Source organism: Anser cygnoides, chromosome 29, assembly GCF_040182565.1.
Source record: "Anser cygnoides isolate HZ-2024a breed goose chromosome 29, Taihu_goose_T2T_genome, whole genome shotgun sequence".
In the NCBI taxonomy this organism is placed as follows: domain Eukaryota; kingdom Metazoa; phylum Chordata; class Aves; order Anseriformes; family Anatidae; genus Anser; species Anser cygnoides.
In genome coordinates this window covers 2140686-2162568 of record NC_089901.1, presented here as the reverse complement: position 1 = coordinate 2162568, position 21883 = coordinate 2140686, and the positions used below count along the sequence as shown (strand labels likewise).

The 21883-nt window shown below is 69.0% G+C and overlaps 1 protein-coding gene and 1 pseudogene across 1 annotated transcript; one reads left to right on the top strand and one right to left on the bottom strand.

The window, feature by feature from the left end:
• Nucleotides 1-804: 804 nt before the first annotated feature.
• On the bottom strand, nucleotides 805-16997 carry LOC136787491 (metabotropic glutamate receptor 6-like; annotated as a pseudogene).
• On the top strand, nucleotides 11786-20460 carry ABT1 (activator of basal transcription 1). The gene is made up of 4 exons (XM_066984818.1): nucleotides 11786-11895; nucleotides 17654-17889; nucleotides 19131-19294; nucleotides 20094-20460. The coding sequence occupies exons 1-4, from the start codon at nucleotides 11882-11884 to the stop codon at nucleotides 20436-20438; spliced, it is 759 nt and encodes a 252-aa protein (XP_066840919.1). The 5' UTR covers nucleotides 11786-11881; the 3' UTR covers nucleotides 20439-20460.
• Nucleotides 20461-21883: the final 1423 nt, after the last annotated feature.

Here is a 21883-nt window from a genome sequence, read left to right as displayed (position 1 = left end):
CAATGGCCCCAAATGGCCCCAAATGGCCCCAGGGACCCCAAATGGCCCCAAGGGGACCCCGGTGTCCCCCTGTCCCCCGCTGTCCCCCCCCCCCCCCAGGACCCCCCCCAGGTCCCGGTGTCCCCACGAGGCCCCCGCTGTCCCCAAAGGGCCCCGGGTGTCTGTGCCCCCCCGCCCCCCAGGACCCCGCAGGGCGCAGCGTCCCCTCGAGAGCCCGACGTCCCCAAGGCCCCCACCCGTCCGAGTGTCCCCAGGGTCCCCACGTCCCCAAGGCCCCAAATGTCCCAAAATGTCCCCAAATGTCCCCAATGTCCCCAAAATGTCCCCAAATGGCCCCAAATGTCCCCAAATGGCCCCAAATGGCCCCATGTCCCCAAGGCCCCCGATGTCCCCGAATGTCCCCAAATGTCCCCAAGTGTCCCCAGACGCCCCCAAGGTCCTCAAATGTCCCCAAAATGTCCCCAAAATGTCCCCAAATGTCCCCAAGGCCCCCAAATGTCCCCAAAATGTCCCCAATGTCCCCAAAATGTCCCCAAATGTCCCCAAATGTCCCCAAATGTCCCCAAATGTCCCCAATGTCCCCAAATGTCCCCAAAATGTCCCCCAATGTCCCCCAATGTCCCCAAATGTCCCCAAATGTCCCCAAATGTCCCCAAAATGTCCCCAAAGGCCCCCAAATGTCCCCAATGCCCCCAAAATGTCCCCAAAATGTCCCCAATGTCCCCAAATGTCCCCAAGTGTCCCCAGACGCCCCCAAGGTCCCCAAATGTCCCCAAGAGCCCCCCCCCCCACCCCTGTCCCCGTCCCCAAAACCCATCACGAGACCGCCCGTCGGGGCGCCTTTATTTCGGGAGGGTGCCTTTATTTTTGGCCCCGTGACGTCACGGTGACGTCACGGTGATGTCACGGTGCCGTCAGGGCGCCGCCCCTACGGGGGCTCCGGGCGGGCGCGGCGGGGGGCTGGTTGCGCTCGGGGTGCAGCAGGATGACGTACACCTTGGGGCCGTACAGCAGCCCCAGCGGCACCGAGGCCGAGAGGCTCATGGACACCGTCAGCGTCGCCGTCTGCACGTACACCTGGGGGGGGCGGGGGGGGGGGGGGGGGGCAGCGGGGGGGGCCCGGCGCACCCCAAATCCTCCCCGCAGCCCCCCAAATCCCCCCATAGCCCCACAGCACCCCCAAATCCCCCCACAGCACCCCCATCACCCCCATTACCTCCCCCTCACCCCACCTCCCCCATCTCCTCTGCACCTTGCAGATCCCCCATAACCCCCCCTTACCCCACATCCCCCCCCCGGCCCTATAACTGACCCCATAACCCCCCTGACCCCATAGCCCCCATACCTTCTCGGCAGACTGGGTGGCCCCAAAGATGGGCCCAAAGGCCGTCACCCCATTCCTCTCCCCCATTCCTCCTACCCATTCCCCCCGTTTCCCCATTCCCCCATTCCTCCCCATCACCCCACAACCCCCCCCGACCCCATACCCGACCCCACAACCCCCCAATACCTTGTTGGTGGAGTGGGCAGCCCCGAAGAAGATGGGCTTGAGGGCCATCACCCCATATCCCCCATTACTTCCCATTAACCTGTAACTCCCTGACCCTACAACTGACCCCACAACCCCCTGACCCCATAACTGACCCCACAAGCCCCCTGACCCCATACCCGCCCCCCACAACCCCCCCAATACCTTCTTGGCGGACTGGGTGGCCCCGAAGAAGACGGGCCCAAAGGCCACCACCCCACTCCCCCATTCCTCCCCCATTCCTCCCCATGACCCCATCACACCCCTGACCCTACAACTGACCCCACAACCTCCCTGACCCCATAACCCCCCCACAACCCCCTGACCCCATAACCGCCCCCACAACCCCCCCGTACCTTGTTGGCGGACTGGGCAGCCCTGAAGAAGATGGGCCTGAAGGCCATCACCCCATTACTGTGCCATCCCCCCATATCCCCCCATTACGTCCCATTAACCTGCAACTCCCTGACCCTACAACTGACCCCACAACCTTCCTGACCCTATAACCGCCCCTACAACCCCCCCAGTACCTTCTCGGCGGACTGGGCGGCCCCGAAGAAGATGGGCCCGAAGGCCATCGCTCCATTCCCCCCCATTCCTCTCCCATTCCCCTACAACCCCCATTTCCCCATTCCCCCATTCCTCCTCCATTCCCCTACAAGCCCCTGACCCCATAACCGCCCCCATAATCCCCCCGACCCCATACCCGCCCCCACAACCCCCCCAGTACCTTCTCGGCGGACTGGGCGGCCCCGAAGAAGATGGGCCCGAAGGCGAGCCAGACGACGCAGGTGGTGTACATGGCGAAGCCGATGGGCTTGGCCTCGTTGAAGGCCTCGGGGACGCCGCGCGCCTTGACGGCGTAGACGGTGCAGGTGAGCATCAGCGCCAGCGCGTAGGCCAGGCAGGCCAGCGTGGCGCCCTCGGCCATGTCGCAGCGCAGCACGCCCCGCGCCCGCTCGGGGTCGGCCGCCCGCCCCGCCTCGAAGTCCAGCACCGCGTGCGGCGGCCGCAGCCCCAGCCACGCGCCCGCCCCCAGCAGCTGCAGCGCGCTCAGCCCGAAGGTGATGGCCAGCTGGGACGCGGGGCTGATGAACCGCGGGGGGTCACCGAGCGCTTCCCTGGAACGAGAAATGTGGTTACTGGGGGGTATTTGGGGTCTGGGGGGTATTTGGGGTTTTTATGGGGGGTATTTGGGGTTTTTATGGAGGTAGTATTTGAGGGTTTTGGGGTGTCACAGCCACAGGGCGCTCGGCCCGAAGGGGATGGGCAGCCAGGACACCGGGCTGATGAACTGCGGGGGGGTCACCGAGCGCTTCCCTGGAACGAGAAATGGGGTTACTGGGGGGTATTTGGGGTCTGGGGGGGTATTTGGGGTTTTTATGGGGGGTATTTGGGGTCTCAGAGCTACAGCGCGCTCAGCCCGAAGGTGATGGGCAGCTGGGATAAGAGGCTGATGAACCGCGGGGGGTCACCAAGCGCTTCCCTGCAATACGGAAATGGGGTCGTTTGGGGGGGTATTTGGGGTCTGGGGGGTATTTGGGGTTATTATGGGGGGTATTTGGGGTCTCAGAGCTGCAGCGCGCTCAGCCCGAAGGTGATGGGCAGCTGGGACAAGAGGCTGATGAACTGCGGGGGGGTCACCGAGCGCTTCCCTGCAATACGGAAGTGGGGATTTGGGGGGTGCTTGGGGTGTGGGATGCAGCCCCCGGGGGTGGTTGTGGCACCGGACCCGTCCCGTGCCCCCATTCCCGTGCCCCCATCCCCTTCCCAAACCCCGGTCCCATTGCCCAAGCCCCAAATCCCCCCCAACCCCCCCCCCACCCTGCTGGAAGATGCGGTAGATGCGGTTGGTCTTGGTGAGCAGCGCCTCTTCCCCTTCCCCTTCCCATTGCCCCAATCCCCCAAATCCCCTTCCCATTGCCCCAAATCCCCATAAATGCCCCCAAATCCCCCCAATCCCATTCCCAATCCCCCCAATCCCCCCCAAATCCCATTCCCAGCCCCCCGCACCCTGCTCGAAGATGCGGTAGATGCGGTTGGTCTTGGTGAGCAGCGCCTGCTCCCCATCCCATTACCCCAATCCCCTTCCCATTGCCCCAATCCCATTCCCAATCCCCCAAATACCCCCAATCCCATTCCCAATCCCCCAAATCCCCCCAATCCCATTCCCAGCCCCCCTTCACCCTGCTCAAAGATGCGGTAGATGCAGTTGGTCTTGGTGAGCAGCGCCTGCTCCCATTCCCCTTCCCATGCCCCAATCCCCTTGCCATTGCCCCAATCCCATTCCCATTGCCCCAAATCCCCATAAATGCCCCCAAATCCCCCCAATCCCATTCCCAATCCCCCCTCACCCTGCTCGAAGATGCGGTAGATGCGGTTGGTCTTGGTGAGCAGCGCGGCGTAGGTGAGGCTCATGCCCAGCCCCAGGAAGAGGCGCCGCAGGGCGCAGACGACGGGCCCCGGCTCGGCCACCATGGGGAAGGTGATGGCGTAGACGAGGCCGATGCCGGCCAGCAGCGCGTAGCTCAGCTCCGCCCCGCCGCCTTCACCACGGGCGTCTCGTGGTGCCGGGCGAAGGTGGCCAGCACGAAGGCGGTGGCCGCCAGCCCGGCGGCGGCCAGCGCCAGGGGGAGGGCGGCCAGCGGCGAGCTCCAGGGCAGGCGGACGAGGGCGTGGGGGCGGCAGGCGGAGCGGTCGGGCGTGGGGCGCAGGTGGGGGCGCAGGGCAGGCAGGTGAGCTCGTCGGCGCGGTAGCGGTAGCCGGAGCAGGGCTCGCAGTGCCAGCAGCACGGCACGCCCTTCACCGGCTTCTTGCGCTCGCCCGGCCCGCACGGGGCGCTGCAGGCCGAGGGCGGCGGCGAGGAGGGGGCGCCGTGCCAGCGCATGGCGGGGAGCTGGGGGGGGGTAGAGGGGGGGGGGGATGGGGGGGGTATGGGGGGGGTATGGGGGTAAGTGGGGGTAGGTGGGGGTAAGTGGGTGGGGGGGTATGGGGGGGGGTATGGGGGGGTGGGGTGGGGGGGTATGGGGGGTAAGTGGGGGAAATGGGGGGGTATGGGGGGGTAAATGGGGGTAGGTGGGGGGGTATGGGGGGGTAAATGGGGGTAAGTGGGGCGGTATGGAGGGGAATGGGGGGGTATGGGGGTAAGTCGGGGGGTATGGGGGGAAATGGGTGGGAAAGGGGGTAAATGGGAATAAGTGGGGGGGGGGAAGTGGGGGTATGGGGGGAAATGGGGGAAACGGGGGGGTATGGGGGAAATGGGGGAAATGGGGGGGTATGGGGGGATGGGGGTAAGTGGGGGGAGAAATGGGGGTAATGGGGGAAATGGGGTGTAAATGGGGGGGATGGGGGGGCAATTGGGGGGGTAATGGGGCAGGTATGGGGGTAAGTGGGGGTAAGTGGGGGGAGAAATGGGGGTAATGGGGGAAATGGGGGGGTAAATGGGGGGTATGGGGGGGGAATGGGGGGATATGGGGGGAGTTGGGGGGGGAAAGGGGGGTAAGTGGGGGGTAAGTGGGGAGAAATGGGGGTAATGGGGGTAAGTGGGGGGGTATGGGGGGTAAATGGGGGGTATGGGGGGAGAAATGGGGGTAATGGGGGTAAGTGGGGGGAGAAATGGGGGGGAAAGGGGGGAGGGTATGGGGGGAAATGGGGGGAAATGGGGGGGTAAATGGGGGTAAGTGGGGGGAATGGGGGTGAATGGGGGGCAATGCGGGGGTAAATGGGGGGGTATGGGGGGAAATGGGGGGTATGGGGGAGTAAATGGGGGGGGGGTAAATGGGGGGGTAAATGGGGGGGGGGAAATGGGGGGAGAAATGGGGGGAGAAATGGGGGGGGGATATGGGGGGTAAATGGGGGGCAAAGGGGGGGTATGGGGGGGTAAATGGGGGTAAATGGGGGTAAGTGGGGGGTATGGGGGGAAATGGGGGGTATGGGGGGTAATGGGGGTAAGTGGGGGGAGAAATGGGGGTAATGGGGGAAATGGGGGGTATGGGGGTAAGTGGGGGAGTATGGGGGGTAAATGGGGGTAATGGGGGAGTAAATGGGGGGAGAAATGGCGGGAAATGGGGGGGTCAAAGGGGGTAAGTGGGGGGGTATGGGGGGGAAGGGGGGCAATGGGGGGGTAATTGGGGGGGGGGAAGGGGGGGAAAGAGGGTAAGCGGGGGGCAATGGGGGGAGAAATGGGGGTAAGTGGGGGTGGGGGGGGGGTAAAGGGGGGTAAATGGGGGGGTGAGGGGTAAATGGGGGGGGGTGAGGGGTAAATGGGGGGGGTGAGGGGTAAATGGGGGGGGTGAGGGGTAAATGGGGGGGGTGAGGGGTAAATGGGGGGGGTGAGGGGTAAATGGGGGTAGAAGGGGGTAAGGGGGGGCACAAGGAGACGCGTGAGGGTGCCCCAAGGCAGGCCCGGGGGTCCCGGGGGGGGCGTCCTGGGGTCACCGGGACCCCCAGGGACACTGGGACCCCCCAGGGCCCCTCCCAGTACCGCCACAACCCCCAGTACCCCCCAGTACCCCCACAACCCCTCCCAGTACACCCCCAGTACCTCCAGTTCCCCCCAGTCCCCTCCCAGTCCCCCCATAACCCCCCCAGTCCCCCCCCCAGTCCATCCCAGTGCCCCCCAGCGCCCTCATACCCCCCCATACCCCCCCAAACCCCTCCCGGTACCCCCGTATCCCCCTCCCAGCCCCCCCACGACCCCCTCCCCAGTCCCTCCCAGTGCTCCCAGTGCCCACCTGCAGGTGCAGGGCCTGCCCCCAGTGCCCCACGGCCCGGTAGGCCCCGGGGCCGCTGCCGTTGCCGCGCTGGAACTGGAAGAGGTCGTAGCTGCCCGGCGCGTCGCCCAGCTCGTTGAAGCGCACCGGGGTGCCCGCGCTGCCTGCCGGGCCGGTACGGACCAGTTCGGACCAGTACGCACCAGTACGGACCAGTATAGACCAGTAGGAACCCGTATGGACCAGTAGGAACCCGTACGGACCAGTAGGAGCCCGTACGGACCAGTAGGGAGCGGTGGGTACTGGTACGCAGGGTACAAAGCGGCACGCGCTGCTACGTGCCGCACCAGTACAAACCAGTACGGACCAGTAGGAACCCCTACATACCAGTAGGAACCCCTACATACCAGTAGGAACCAGTAGGAACTGGGGGTACTGGTACGCACCGCACGAAGCAGCACACACTGCTACGTGCCACACCAGTATGCACCAGTGCCTCCCAGTATCCCCCAGTCCATCCCAGTATCCCTTAGTCCACCCCGGTATCTCCCCAGTCCACCCCAGCATCCCCCGGTATCCCCCTCATCCATCCCAGTATCCCCCAGTACCCTCCCAGTACCTCTCCAGTGCCTCCCAGTCCACTCCCACCCCCTCCCAGTACCTTCCCAGTCCCCTCCCCAGTGCCCTCCAGTCCTCTCTTACCCCCCTCCCAGCCCCTCCCAGCCCCCTCCCAGTGCCTCCCAGTCCCCTCACAATCCCCCCAGTATCCCCCCAGTTCTCCCCCAGTCCCCTCCCAGTCTCCTCCCAATTCCCTCTTACTCCTCTCCCAACCCCTCCCAGTACCCTCCCAGTGCTCCCCAGGCCCTCCCAGTGCCACCCAGTCCCCCCTTACCCCCCTCCCAGCCCCTCCCAGTCCCCTGCCAGTGCCCTCCAGTCCCTCCCAGTCCCCTCTTACCCCCCTCCCAACCCCTCCCAGTCCCTCCTAGTGCTCCCCAGTCCCTCCCAGTGCCACCCAGTCCCCCCTCCCAGCCCCTCTCAACCCCTCCCAGTCCCTCCCAGCCCCTCCCAGTACCCTCCCAGTGCTCCCCAGTCCCTCCCAGTGCCTCCCAGCCCCCTCTTACCCCCCTCCCAGCCCCTCCCAGTCCCTCCCAGCCCCTCCCAGTCCCCTCCCAGCCCCTCCCAGTACCCTCCCAGTGCTCCCCAGTCCCTCCCAGTGCCTCCCAGTTCCCCCTCCCAGCCCCTCCCAGTCCCTCCCAGCCCCTCCCCAGTCCCCTCCCAGCCCCTCCCAGTCCCTCCCAGCCCCTCCCAGTACCCTCCCAGTTCTCCCCAGTCCCTCCCAGTGCCCCCAGTCCTCTCTTACCCCCTCCCCAGTCCCTCCCCGGTCCCTCCCAGTCCCCCTCCCGGTCCCTCCCAGTCCCTCCCAGCCCCTCCCAGTCCCCTCCCAGCCCCTCCCAGCCCCTCCCAGCCCCTCCCAACCCCCCTTACCCCCCTCCCAGTGCCCCCCAGTGCCCCCGGTACCGTTGAAGGCCGCGCGGCGGATGTGGTGCAGCAGGCGGCGGCCGTCGGGGGGTCCATGCGGGAGCAGAGCCCCCCCGGGCAGGCCTCGGCCATGAGGCTGTGCAGCCCGTGGGCCATGGCCAGCACGGCGTCGATGACGAACTGCACCTTGCCCTCCTGCTCGTAGGGCGAGTCGCGCCCGATGCGCTCCCGGCCTGCCCCACACGCGGGGGGTCAGCGCCCCACAAGTTTGGGTCGGGGGGGGGTGGGGGGAAGGGTAACGGGTGCTGGGGGGGGGGGGGGCGTGGGGCGCTATGGGGCAGCCAAGGGAGCTAGGGGGGTGCTATGGGGCGCTATGGGGCAGCCACGGGGGATAAGGGGTGTTATGGGGCAGCCAGGGGGCTATGGGGCAGGTTAGGGGTGCTATGGGGCAGCCAGGGAGGTTAGGGGGTGCTATGGGGCAGCCGGGGAGCTATGGGGCAAGTTAGGGGGTGCTATGGGGTGCTATGGGGCAGCCACGGGGGCTAGGGGGCAGGTTAGGGGGTGCTATGGGAGCATCCAGGGGGCTATGGGGCAGGTAAGGGGGTGCTATGGGGCATCCAGGGGGGCTATGGGGCAGCCACAGGGGCTAGGGGGTGCTATGGGGCAGCCAGGGGATTATGGGGCAGGTTAGGGGGTGCTACGGGGTGCTATGGGGCAGCCAGGGGGATTATGGGGCAGGTTAGGGGGTGCTACGGGGTGCTATGGGGCAGGTTACGGGGTGCTATGGGGCAGCCGCGGGGGCTAGGGGACGCTATGGGGTGCTATGGGGCAGCCAGGGGGGCTATGGGGCAGGTTAGGGGGTGCTATGGGGCAGCCAGGGAGGTTATGGGGTGCTATGGGGCACTATGGGGCAGCCGGGGGTATGGGGCAGGTTACGGGGTGCTATGGGACGCTATGGGGTAGCCAAGGGGGCTATGGGGCAGGTTAGGGGGCAGCCTGGAGGTTATGGGGCAGGTTATGGGGCGCTATGGGGCAGCCAGGGAGGTTATGGGGCGCTATGGGGCAGAGCACGGTGCACCCAAGGGCGCTACGGGGCAGGTTAGGGGCCACCCAAGGGCGCGGCGGGGCCCCGTGCGTGCCGTGGGGCAGCGGGGGGGGGGGGGGGGTACCTGTGCACTTGCGGGGGGGCCCCGTCGTGGGGCTCGCCGTGGGGCTCGCTGTGGGGCAGGCGGCAGTTGAAGTCCTCCTCCCAGAACTCGTGGAACCACAGGTTGCGGCGGTTGTTCTCCAGCGAGCGGGACGTGAAGTACTCGTCGAAGCCTGGGGGCGCCCCGTAGCGTGGGGGGTGCCCCATAGCATGTGGGGGGCGCCCCATAGCTCCGTGGGGCAGACCCCTACGTGTATGGAGGTGCGGGAAAGGGACGGGACCCCCGATCCCCAACTCCCCAACCTTGGGCTGGGCGGGGATCCCTGGGGACGCTGTGGGGCAGCTATGGGGCGGCTATGGGGCAGCTATGGGGCAGCTGTGGGGCGGCTATGGGGCAGCCATGGGGCAGCCTTGGGGCAGCCATGGGGCAGCTATGGGGCGGCTATGGGGCGGCTATGGGGCGGCTATGGGGCGGCTGTGGGGCGGCTGTGGGGCAGCTATGGGGGAGCTACCAGGCAGCTATGGGGCAGCCATGGGGCAGCTATGGGACAGCTATGGGGCAGCCATGGGGCGGCACTCACCAGGCACGGAGGCGCGCTTGGGCAGGATGGTGATGGCGCCGTGGGCGGCGTCCTCCAGGCCCTGCACCGGCGCCATCTTGGCCCCCAGCTGTCCGAGCCCACCCAGGCGAAGTGCCCCGAGAGGTTGGCCTGCGCCGTCGCCTCCAGCACCCGCCTGCGGGACCCGCGTCGTACTGGGAGGCACCGGGAGGGACTGGGGGGGGGCTGGGGGGATACTGGGAGGCGCTGGGGGGATACTGGGAGGGACTGGGAGGGACTGGGAGGGACTGGGAGGGACTGGGGAGGGGACCAGGAGGATACTGGGAGGCACTGGGAGGGACTGGGAGGGACTGGAAGGGGACCAGGAGGATACTGGGAGGCACTGGGAGGGACTGGAAGGGGACCAGGAGGATACTGGGAGGGACTGGGAGGGACTGGGAGGGGACCAGGAGGATACTGGGAGGCACTGGGAGGGACTGGAAGGGGACCAGGAGGATACTGGGAGGCACTGGGAGGGACTGGAAGGGGACCAGGCGGCCGCTGGGCGTTTGACTGGTTTGTACTGGGGGCGGGGGCGTTAGGGAGCCTGCCGGCACGTACTGGCATGTACTGGTGCGTACTGGTGCGTACTGGAGTGTAATGGTGTGTACTGGCGCGTACTGGTGTGTACTGGTGCGTACTGGTGTGTACTGGTGCGTACTGGCGTGTACTGGTGCGCACTGGGCGGCGCGGGGCTCACCGGATGTCGTCCTCGTGCGCGAAGACGATGACGCCGCGGGCGCTGGGGGTCTCCATCAGGCGCTGCACCACCTGCGCGTAGGCGCCCGCCCGCGGCTCCCGCGGGATCTTGATGGACTGGGCGATGCACAGCCCCCTGCCCAGCGCGCACCAGTATGGACCAGTATGGACCAGTACGGACCAGTACGGACCAGTACGGACCAGTACGGGCCCGCGGGGGCGGCGCGGGCGGGGCGGCCCCTCCCAACCCTCAGGCCCTCCCAGTGTCCCCCCGGTCCCCCCCGGTCCCTCCCAGTATCCCCCAGTCCCTCCCAGTATCCCCCAGTCCCTCCCAGTATCCCCCAGTCCCTCCCAGTCCCATCTCTCTCAATCCCTCCCAGTCTTCCCAACCCCTCCCCCTCCACCCCAGCCCCTCCCCTTTCCCTCACCCCTCCCCCAGCCCCTCCCAGCCCCTCCCCCTTTCCCCTGAGCCCCTCCTTTTAGCCCCTCCCCCCTTAGCCCCTCCCCTCCCCCTTAGCCCTTCCCCCCAGCCCCTCCCCTTCTCCTTTAGCCCCTCCCCCAGCCCCTCCCCTTCCTCATTAGCGCCTCCCCTTCCCCCCAAGCCCCTCCCCCTTAGCCCCTTCCCTCCCCCTTAGCCCCTCCCCATCCCCTCCCCTCCCCCTAGCTCCTCCCCTCCCCCTTAGCCCTTCCCCCTTCCCCTCCCCCTCCCCTCTTAGCCCCTCCCCTTCCCCTTAGCCCCTTCCCTCCCCCTTTAGCCCCCTTAGCCCCTCCCCCTTAGCCCCTCCCCCCTTAGCCCCTCCCCCCTTAGCCCCTCCCCCTAGCCCTTCCCCCCAGCCCCTCCCTCCCCCCTTATCTCCTCCCCCAGCCCCTCCCCTTCCCCCTTAGCCCCTCCCCTCCCCCTTAGCCCCTCCCCCTCCTCAGCCCCTCCCCTCCCCCTTAGCCCTTCCCCCAGCCCCTCCCCTTCCCCCTTCTCCCCTCCCCTTAACCCCTCCCCTCCCCCTTATCTCCCCCTTAGCCCCTCCCCTCCCCCTTAGCCCCTCCCATCCCCCCTTAGCCCCTCCCCCAGCCCCTCCCTTCCCACTCTCTCCACCCCCAGACCCTCCCTCCCCCTTAGCCCCTCCCCTCCCCCCTTAGCCCCTCCCCTTTCCCCTGAGCCCTTCCTTTTAGCCCCTCCCCCTCTCCGTAGCCCCTCCCCTCCCCCTAGCCCCTCCCCCTCCCCCTTAGCCCCTCCCCCAGCCCCTCCCCTTCCCCCCAGCCCCTCCCGCAGCCCTTCCCCTCCCTCCTTAGCTCCTCCCCTCCCCTTAGCTCCTCCCCCAGCCCCTCCCTTCCCCCTCTCTCCACCCCCAGACCCTCCCCCTCCCCCCTTAGCCCCTCCCCTCCCCCCAGCCCCTCCCCATCCCCCCAGCCCCTCCCCTCCCCCTTATCTCCTCCCCCAGCCCCTCCCCCTCCCCCATACCCCCTCCCCTCCCCTTAGCCCCTCCCCTCCCCCTTAGCCCCTCCCCTCCCCCCCAGCCCTCCCCTCCCCCCCCAGCCCTCCCTCTCCCCCCCAGCCCCTCCCCCCTCTCCCCCCAGCCCCCCCCCCCCCCCCCCCCCCCCCCGCCGCGCACCGGCCTCGCGGGAGCTGTGCAGGAAGGCGTCGACGCCGCTCTCGCCGTAGCTGCCCTCGGAGGCCAGGGTGCTGAGGTAGCGCCAGCCCAGCGCCCGCACCAGCGCCACCATGGCCTGCGCCTGGTACGAGTCGGGCGGCACCACCCGCGAGAAGAACTCGTAGCGCCCGCGGTCCGACAGCTCCGGCGCCGTCGACGCGTAGCTGATCTGCGGCACCTGGGGGGGGGGGGGCGCCCGTGGGGTGGGGGGCGCCCATAGGGTGGGGGGGGCCTGTGGGGTGAGGGGCTGGGGGCACCCAAAGGGGTGGGGGGCACCCATGGGGTGGGGGGGGCACCCGTAAGGTGACAGGGGGCCATAGGGTGGAGGGGCACCCATAGGGTGGGGGATACCCATGGGGTGGGGGTGCCCGTTGGGTGGGGGGCACCCATGGGGGGGGGGCTGGGGGCACCCCTATGGGTGGGGGGGGCACCCATAAGGTGGGGGATACCCATAGGGTGGGGGTGCCTGTGGGGTGGGGGCTGAGGGCACCTATAGGGGTGGGGGGCACCCATAGGGTAGGGGGTGCCCGTGGGGTTCAGGCTGGCGCCCATGGGGTGGGGGTGCCCCCATAGGGTAGGGGGCGCCCGTGGGGTGGGGGCACCCATAGGGTGGGGGGGCCTGTGGGGTGAGGGGCTGGGGGCACCTATAGGGGTGGGGGGCACCCATAGGGTGGGGGGGCACCCATAGGGTTAGGGGTGCCCGTGGGGTGAGGGGCTGGGGGCGCCCATAGGGTGGGGTTGCCCCCATAGGGTAGGGGCGCCCGTGGGGTGGGGGCACCCATAGGGTGGGGGGGGCCTGTGGGGTGAGGGGCTGGGGGCACCTATAGGGGTGGGGGGGCACCCATAGGGTTAGGGGTGCCCGTGGGGTGAGGGGCTGGGGGCACCCAGGGGTGGGGGGCCCATAGGGCGGGGGCCTGGGGGCACCTATAGGGTGGGGGGCACCCATGGGGTAGGGGGTGCCCGTGGGGTGGGGGGCTGGGGGCACCTATGGGGTGGGAGGGCACCCATAGGGTGGGGATGCCCAGGGGGTCGGGGGCTGGGGGCACCTATAGGGGTGGGGGGACACCCATGGGGTGGAGGGGGCACCCCTGGGGTGTGGGGGCACCCATAGGGTGGGGGGCACCCGTGGGGTGAGGAGCTGGGGGCACCCATAGGGGTGAGGGGAACACCCATAGGGTGGGGGGCTGGGGGCACCTATAGGGTGGGGGGTGCCCATAGGGTGGGGGGGCACCCATAGGGTGGGGGATACCCATGGGGTGGGGGGCACCCATAGGGTGGGGGCCTGGGGGGCACCTATAGGGGTGGGGGACACCCATAGGGATGTGGGGGCACCCATAGGGTGGGGGGCACTTATGGGGTGTGGGACACCCATGGGGTGGGAGCCTGGGGGCACCCATATGGGTGGGGGGCACCCATCGGGGTGTGGGGGCACATATAGGGGCGGGGGGCACCCATGGGTGGGGGCCACCCTCAGGGCGCCGGGGGCACTCGGGGACGCCCCGGGGGGACGCGGGGCCGGGCCCCCCCCCCCAGCGAGCGGCCCCAATCCCCGAGCTGCCGCGGGGCAGCCTGGGAACGGCCCCGGGGGGGCGGGGGGGGGCGGTGGGGGGGGGGGGAGCCCCGACCCCCCCGCGTCCCCGTAACCGCCTGTGCCTGCCCCAAACGCCCCCAGAGACCCCCCAGCCCCCCCGGAGACCCCCAGATATCCCCCTGCCCCCCCAGCCCCCAAATCCCCCCAGAACCCCCCCAGACCCCAAATGCCCCAAAACCCAATACCCCAAGACCCCAAAGCCCCCCAAAAGCCCTAAAATCCCCCCAAATCCCCCCAATCCCCCCAGCCCCCCCACTCACGGCGAAGAGCCGCAGCACGGTGGTCACCAGGACGGAGACGGAGCTGGCCCCGTGCCCCCAGTGCCCCCATTACCCCCCAGACCCCAAATACCCCCATAACCCCATACCCCAAGACCCCAAAGCCCCACAAATCCCCCCAAAAGCCCTAAAATCCCCCCAAAGCCCCCCCCCAAAGCCCCCCCAGCCCCCCCCCACTTACCTCGAAGAGCCACAGCACGTTGGCCACCATGATGGAGACGGAGCTGGCCCCGTGCCCCTGATGCCCCCAGACCCCCCCGAGACCCCAAATACCCCCAAAAGCCCTAAAATCCCCCCAAATCCCCCCAATCCCCCCCCAGCCCCCCCCACTCACGGCGCAGAGCCGCAGCCCGTTGGCCACCATGATGGAGACGGAGCTGGCCCCGTGCCCCCGATGCCCCCAGACCCCCCGAGACCCCAAATACCCCCATAACCCCATACCCCAAGACCCCAAATCCCCCCAAAGCCCCCCAAAACCCCTAAAATCCCCCAAAAGCCCCCCAGCCCCCCACTCACGGCGAAGAGCTGCAGCACGGGGGCCACCATGATGGAGACGGAGCTGGCCCCGTGCCCCCAGTGCCCCCAGACCCCCCCGAGACCTCAAATACCCCCATAACCCCATACCCCAAGACCCCAAATCCCCCCCAAATCCCCCCAAAACCCCTAAAATCCGCCCCAAAGCCCCCCAACCCCTCTACTCACGGCGCAGAGCCGCAGCCCGTTGGCCACCATGATGGAGACGGAGCTGGCCCCGTGCCCCTGATGCCCCCAGACCCCCCGAGACCCCAAATACCCCCATAACCCCATACCCCAAGACCCTAAATCCCCCCCAAATCCCCCAAAACCCCTAAAATCCCCCCAAACGCCCCCCAACCCCTCTACTCACAGCAAAGAGCCGCAGCACGTTGGCCACCATGATGGAGATGGAGCTGGCCACGTGCCCCCAATGCCCCCAGACCTCCCCGAGACCCCAAATACCCCCAAAACCCCATACCCCAAGACCCCAAAGCCCCCCAAATCCCCCAAAAGCCCTAAAATCCCCCCAAATCCCCCCAAATCCCCCCAGACCCCCCCACTCACCACAAAGAGCCGCAGCACGTTGGCCACCAGGATGGAGATGGAGCTGGCCCCGTGCCCCGATGCCCCCAGACCCCCCGAGACCCCAAATACCCCCAAAACCCAATACCCCAAGACCCCAAATCCCCCCAAATCCCCCCCAAAACCCCTAAAATCCCCCCAGCCCCCCAACCCCTCTACTCACGGCGAAGAGCCGCAGCCCGTTGGCCACCATGATGGAGACGGAGCTGGCCACATGCCCCCAGTGCCCCCAGACCCCCCCGAGACCCCAAATACCCCCAAAACCCCATACCCCAAGACCCCAAATCCCCCCAAAAGCCCCCCAAAAGCCCCCAGAACCCCTAAAATCCCCCCAATCCCCCCCCAGCCCCCACTCACGGCGAAGAGCCGCAGCACGTTGGCCACCATGATGGAGACGGAGCTGGCCGAGGCGCCGATGACCCCCACCAGGCGCTCGGGGGGCGCGGGGCGGGGGCTTCCCGTCGGGGCACAGCCCCTCGCCCTCGGCCGGGGGCAGCAGCGCCCGCACGAAGCCCAGCGCCTGCTCCAGGGCGTAGGTGTCCCGCGAGCACGTGTCCAGGATGCGGGCGCCCAGCCTCACGTTGGGGAGCAGCCGGGGGTCGCCGTTGACGCGGTCGAGGGCGTAGAGCATGGCCTCGAGGCGCTGGATCCCCTTCTCGCGCTTGAGGGGCCCGCACGGGACCCCCGCCGGCCCCCGCCCGTGCACGGGGAAGAGCCCCCCCAGCGTCAGGTCGCCCTCCAGGCGGATCCCGTGGGGCTGGGTGGGCGCCGGGCCCGGGGACGCCGCGGGGCAAAGGGCGGAGAGGAGGGCGACGAGGGGGAGCAGGGCTGGGGGGGGGACAGGGAGGCGGTTATGGGGGTGGTTCGGGGGTAGGGGGGCGTTGAGGGGCTTCTGGGGCTGGGGTTGTAGGGGGCTGGGGGCTTGTTGGGGGCTTCTTTGGGGGGCTATGGGGTTGTTGGGGGCTTGGGGGCTTGTTGGGGGGCTTCTTTGGGGGGCTATGGGGTTGTTGGGGGCATTGGGGGCTTGTTGGGGGGCTGCGGGCTAGGGGGGTGTTGGGGGCTTCTACAGGGGGCTGGGGGTATTGGGGGCTTGGGGCTCGTTGGGGGCTTCTTTGGGGGCTACAGGGGTGTTGGGGGCTGCTTTGGGGGGCTCTGGGGTTGTTGGGGGACTTGGGGTCTTGTTGGGGGGCTTCTTTGGGGGGCTATGGGGTTGTTGGGGGCTTCTTTGGGGGCTATGATGTTGTTGGGGGACTTGGGGGCTTGTTGGGGCACTGTTTCAGGGTCTGGGGGCTTGTTGGGGGCTTCTTTGGGGGGCTAGGGGGTGTTGGGGGCTTCTGCTCGGGGGTGTTGGGGGCTGCTTTGGGGGGCTACGGGGGTGTTGGGGGCATTGGGGGTTGTTGGGGCACTGTTTTCGGGACTGTGGGGTTGTGGGGGCTTCTTTGGGGGGCTATGGGGTTGGTGGGTTGTTGGGGGGCTTGAGGGCTTGTTGGGGGGCTTCTTTGGGGGGCTATGGGGTTGCTGGGGGCACTGGGGGCTTGTTGGGGCACTGTTTTTGGGGCTATGGGGTTGTTGGGGGGTTTCTTTGGGGGGCTACGGGGGTGTTGGGGGGGTTTGGGGCTTGTTGGGGGACTTCTTTGGGGTTCTGGGGGGTTACTGGGGGGCTTGGGGGGCTGCTTTATGGGGCTGGGGGCCGTCGGGGGGCTGCTTTGGGGGGTTGGGGTCTTGTTGGGGGGCTCGGTTGGGGGATCGGGGGTTTGTTAGGGGGCGGTTGGGGGCTGGGGGCCTCTTGGGGGGCTTTTTTGTGGGGCTGGGGGCTTCTGGGGGGGATTGGGGGGAGCGTTCGGGGGCTGGGGGCTCCTGGGGGGCTCACTGGGGGGCTGTGGGGTCGTCGGGGGGCGTTTTGGGGGCTGGGGTCTCGTTGGGGGGCAGCTGGGTGGCCGCAGGGGTCACCCCCGGTACAGGAGGGGTCCCGCGGCTCCCTATGGGGCAGGGACCATTTGGGGGGGGGTCCCAGCCCCCTGGGTGCTTCCCTCCCCCTACCCAGCACCCCAGGGTGCCCCCTCCCCGCTCACCTGCCTCCTGCATGGCGCCGGCTCCAATTGTGGCCCCCCCAATTAAAAGCAGCTGTTAATGAAGGGGGGGGGGCACGGCAGCAGCAGCTGGGGGGGGGATTAAGGGGCCCTGGTCCCCTGGGATTAAGGGGGGGGGGCGGCTGCGGGCGAGCAGCGGGATTAGGGGATTAACGGCGGGATGGGGGGGGGGCCGGGGGGGGCCGGGGGGGAGGAGACATTGGGGGGACAATGGGGGGGACAATGGGGGAGGACAATGGGGGGGGGGGAATGGGGGGAGAGGGGGCAATTGGGGAGGAATGGGGCAATTGGGGGGGGGGAGGGGGCGTAATCCTGAGGTAAAATTTGGCCCCGTTACCACAGAAAGCGACCGTTAGCGGGCGGCCGCGGCGATTAAAGGCCTCTAATGGCGATTAGTGGCGGTTCGTAGCAATTACCGGCGGGCTAACGGCCGTTAGCGGCCCTTGGCGACCGTTGGGGGCCGTTAACGGCCGTTGACGCCCGCCCGCACGCGCCCTTCCCGCCCAAACGCCGTGGCCACGCCCCCTTCTCCTCAAGCCCCGCCCCCTCCCTCTCCTCCAATCACCGCCCGCGCCGCCGGGCCCCGCCCACCCCTCGAGGCCCCGCCCCCTTTCGCGACAGCGGCGCTCGGCGGCAGTCGCGCGGCGGCGCCCGGCGGGTGCGGACCGGGGCTGCGCGGCCGGGAAGGGGGGACCCTAAAAGGGGGGGGTCACGGGGTCACGGCGGGGTCACGGGGGGGTCACGGGGGGGGTCACGGCGGGCCGTTAACCCTTTCCCCCCGCGCAGGCCCATGGCGGTGACGGAGCAGGGCCCGCCGCCGGAGGAGGCCGCGGACCCGGCGGGGTCTCAGCCGGAAGCGGAAGCGGCGGAACCGGCGGAAGCGGAAGGGGCGGCGCCCGCTCGGAAGCCGGTTCCGGGCGTGCTGTACCTCAGCCACCTCCCGCCCGGCTTCGGGCCCCGGCAGGCCCGGGCCCTGCTGGGGGTGCACGGGGAGCTGGGGCGGGTCTTCCTGCAGCCCTGTGGTGAGAGGGGGGCGGGGGTCCTTGGGGGGGCTGTGGGGGGGCCTCTGGGGTCCTTACGGGGGTTATGGGGTCCTTGCAGGGGGTTGTGGGGGGCTACGAGGTCCTCGTGGGGGTCCGGGGGTCCTTATGGGGGGTCCGGGGGTCCTTGTGGGGGTCTTGGGGGGCTTATGGGGGTCCTGGGGTCCTTGTGGGGTGCTTATGGGGTCCTTATGAGGGGTTATGGGGGTACTTGTGGGAGGCTATGGGGTCCTTATGGGGGTGCCTGTGGGGTGCTTATGGGGTCCTTACTGGGGTGCTGTAGAGGGCTTATGAGGGTCCTTGTGGGGCCCTTATGGGGTCATTGTGGGGCGCTTATAGGGGGCTATGGGGTGCTTATGGGGGTCCTGGGGGGAATATGGGAGCCCTGGGGTCCTTGTGGGGTGCTTATGGGGTCCTTATGGGGGTCTGTAGAGTGCTTACGGGGTCCTGTGGTGCTTAACAGGGGGCTGGGGGGTGCTTATGGGGGCTCTGGGTCCTGGGGGCTGGGGGGTGCTTGTGGGGTCCTTGCTGGGGTGCTTTGGGGTCCTTGCGGGGGGCTTTGGGGGCTTCTGGGGGGCTATGGGGTACTTATGGGGGTGTTGGAGTGGCTCGAGGGGGCAATAGGGTGCTTCTAGGGGTCCTGAGGGGTAGTCGGGGGGATTATGGGGTCCTTTTGGGGGTGCTGGGGGACGTGGGGGGAGTTACGGGGTCCTTATGGGGGGCTCTGGGGTGCTTATGGGGGTTGGGGGGGGGGCTGTGGGGTTCTTATGGGGTGCTGGGGGGCTACGGGGTGCTTATGGGGCGTTACGGGATCCGTATGGAGATCGGGGTGGGGGTCGGTGTGCTCCTGGGGGGGTTATGGGGGTCGGGTGCTGCTGGGGTGTCAGGGTGGGGGCCTGGGTGATCCTGGGGGGTTACGGGGTCCTTACGGGGGTGCTGGGGGGGTTCGGGGGGCTGGGGGATCCTTGTGGGGGGCTGGGGGGTGCTTACAGGGGTCAGGGTGGGGATCTGGGTGCTCACGGGGGGTTATGGGGTCCTTATGGGGGTTCTGGGGGGCCCTCAGGGCGCCGCTGGGGGGCTCGGGGTGCCCCGTGGGGGCGTTGGGGTGCTGCTGGGCGGCGTTGGGGCGCTTGGTGGGGGTCCCGTGGGTGCTGGGGGTCCCGTGGGTGCTGGGGGTCCCCGAGGGCGGCCCCGTTGACCCCTTTCCCCCCCCCCCCCCCCAGGCGGGTCGGTGCGGCGGCGGCGGCAGCGGCGCGGGCGCTTCGCCGAGGGCTGGGTGGAGTTCCGCGACAAGCGGGCGGCGCGCCGGGCGGCCGCGGCCCTGCACGGGGCTCCCATGGGGACGCGGCCCCGCAGCCGCTTCCGCCACGAGCGCTGGTGCCTCAAGGTGAGGGGGCGGGGCCAGGGGGGAGGGGGCGGGGCCAGGGGTGAGGGGGCGGGGCCAAGGGGGAGGGGGCGGGGCCAGGGGAGGGGGGCGGGGCCTCAGGAAAGGGGGTGGGACCTCAGGAAAGGGGGCGGGGCCAAGGGGAGGGGGCGGGGATCAGGAAAGGGGGCGGGGCCTCAGGGGAGGGCACTGAGGGGCAGGGAGGGGAGCTGGGGTCGTGTAGAGGGGGCGTGGTCAGACGGAAGGGGGCGGGGCCAAGCAGAAGGGGGCGGGGCCAGGTGGGAGGGGCCGTGGGCACCTGGGGGTTGCTTTAAGGAAGCTGCTGGGGGGGGGGGGGAAGGGCAAGGGGGGAATTGGGGGGGGGGGGCATGAAATGGGGGGGGCGGTTGGGGGATTATGGGGGGGATTGGGGGGGTTATGGGGGGGATGGGGGGGTTATGGGGGGGGATTGTGGGGGGGTTATAGGGAAGGGGGGTTACGGGGGGGTTATAGGAGTGGGGGGGTTATGGGGGGGTTATAGGGGAGGGGGGATTATGGTGGGGTTATGGGGGGATTATGGGGAGCTTATAGGGAGGGGGGTTATGGGGGGGTTATAGGGGAGTGGGGGGGTTACGGGGGGTGAGAGGAGGGGGGATTATGGGGGGGGTCATAGGGGATTTGGGGGGATTATGGGGGACTGTAGAGGCCTGTGGGGGGCTGTAGGGGTCTATGGGGGTTGGGGGCTCTGTGGGGGATTTGGGGGGGGTCATGGGGTGTTCCTGCCCCCCCGACCCCCGACCTCCCCATCCCCCCCCCCCCCCAGTACCTGCCGGGGTTCCGGTGGCCGCACCTCAGCGAGCGCCTGGCCGGGGAGCGGCAGGCGCGGGCGCAGCGGCTGCGGGCGGAGGCGGCGCAGGCCAAGCGCGAGGGCGGCTTCTACCGGCGCTGCGCCGCCATGGCCGGGCGCGGGCCCCCCCGGGAGACCCCGCCCCTCCGGAGACCCCGCCCCCACCGGAGACCCCGCCCCCCGCTGGGGGTTCGCCCAGCGCCGCCCCCCGCCGCGCGAGGCCCCTCCCCCGCCCCTCCCCCCGCCTCCTGGCGCGGGTCTTCGGGAAGGGGGAGGGGCCGTGAGGGGGTTCGGGGGCAAAAAACTGGCCGTTTCGGTTAAAAATAAAAATATTTATATATATTTTTTGCCAAAACGCCCTCTTCTTGGCCGTGTTTTTTAAAGGGGGGGGGGACGCCCACAAACGACCCGAACTCGCCGCTTTTCTCCTTAAAACTTTTAATACATTAAAAAAAAATAGATCCGGGGGCGGGGGGAGGGGCAGGGGGCGGGGCTTCCTGCGCGGGGCGGGGCCTCGCGGAGGGGGCGGGGCCTCGCGGAGGGGGCGGGGCCTTGCGGAGGGGGCGGGGCTTATGGCTTCGCTGCTTCCCTGAGGGCGGGGGGAGGGGGCGGGGCCTCGCCCCCCAGGCCCCGCCCACCGCTCCCCTCCCCCTCCCCCCCCGCGAACCCCTTCGGTTCCGTCGCCCCGCCCCCTCCCTCCTTCTTGCCCAAAATCCCGATTTTTCAACCCAGAAAACAAAAAAGAACCCGGGAAGGGGGAGCCCGAGGGGAGGGGGGCGGGGCCTATTGCTGCTCGAGGGGGAGGGGGGCGGGGCCACGGCAAGCCCCGCCCCCGACCGGGAAGGGGGGCGGAAGACGCGTGGGGGCGGGGCTGCGCAGCGTGGGCGGGGCCTAACCGGGTGTGGGGGGGTCTTAAAGGGGCCGCACCTCCTCCATGACGCCTTAAAAGGGGCCGCGCTCGGGTGGGCCCCACCTGAACCGGGGGGGGGGGCTTAAAGGGGCCGCGCAACAACGAGGCGGGGGGAGGGGGTTGGGGGGGGCTTAAAGGGGCCGCGTCCCCGGGGGGGCGGTTCCAGTGTCAAAAATAGAAGCTCTGGGGGGGGGGAGGGGCGGGGGGCACGGGAGGGGGGAGCCCAAACTGGGGGGGGGTTAACAATGGGGGCGGGGGGGGGGCACACCGCCTGCCCCCCCAACCGAATTGTTGGGGGCTGGGGGGGGGGGAGGTCCCGATTTTTTTTTGGGGGGGGGGGGGGGGCATAGTGGGGGAGGGGCGCCCCCGACCCTGCCCCCCCCCCCCCAATTTGTCACCGATGGGGGTGTCCCTGCAGTGCTGGGGGGGGGGCCCTAATGCCACACGGGGGGGGGGGGGGGGCATAAACACACCGGGGGTGGCACAACCCCGATCCTACACCCGAGACCCTAAATTTGGGCAGAGGGGGGTTCCAGGGACCCCCCCCGGCCCCAAAATTTGGGCAGAGGGAGCCCAGGGACCCCCCAGCTCCCCAATTCCCCTCTCGTAAGGTCTCCTCACTGTGCTGGGGGGGGGGGCACGACCCCAATCCTACCCTCCTGAGACCCCCCCCCGCCCCAAAATTTGGGTACAGGGGTTCCGGTGCCCCCACCCCCAAAATTCGGGTACAGGGGTTCCAAGGCCCCCCCCACCCCCAAAATTCGGGTACAGGGGATTCCAAGGCCCCCCCCGCCCCAAAATTCGGGTACAGGGGGTTCCAAGGCCCCCCCCGCCCCCAAAATTCGGGTACAGGGGT

What these genes read in the sequence shown, in the direction of transcription:
- ABT1 (XM_066984818.1), top strand. An exon ending in GGTCTTCCTGCAGCCCTGTG is followed by an intron (nt 17,890 to 19,130) that starts GTGAGAGGGGGG and finishes CCCCCCCCCCAG; the next exon opens with GCGGGTCGGTGCGGCGGCGG. An exon ending in ACGAGCGCTGGTGCCTCAAG is followed by an intron (nt 19,295 to 20,093) that starts GTGAGGGGGCGG and finishes CCCCCCCCCCAG; the next exon opens with TACCTGCCGGGGTTCCGGTG.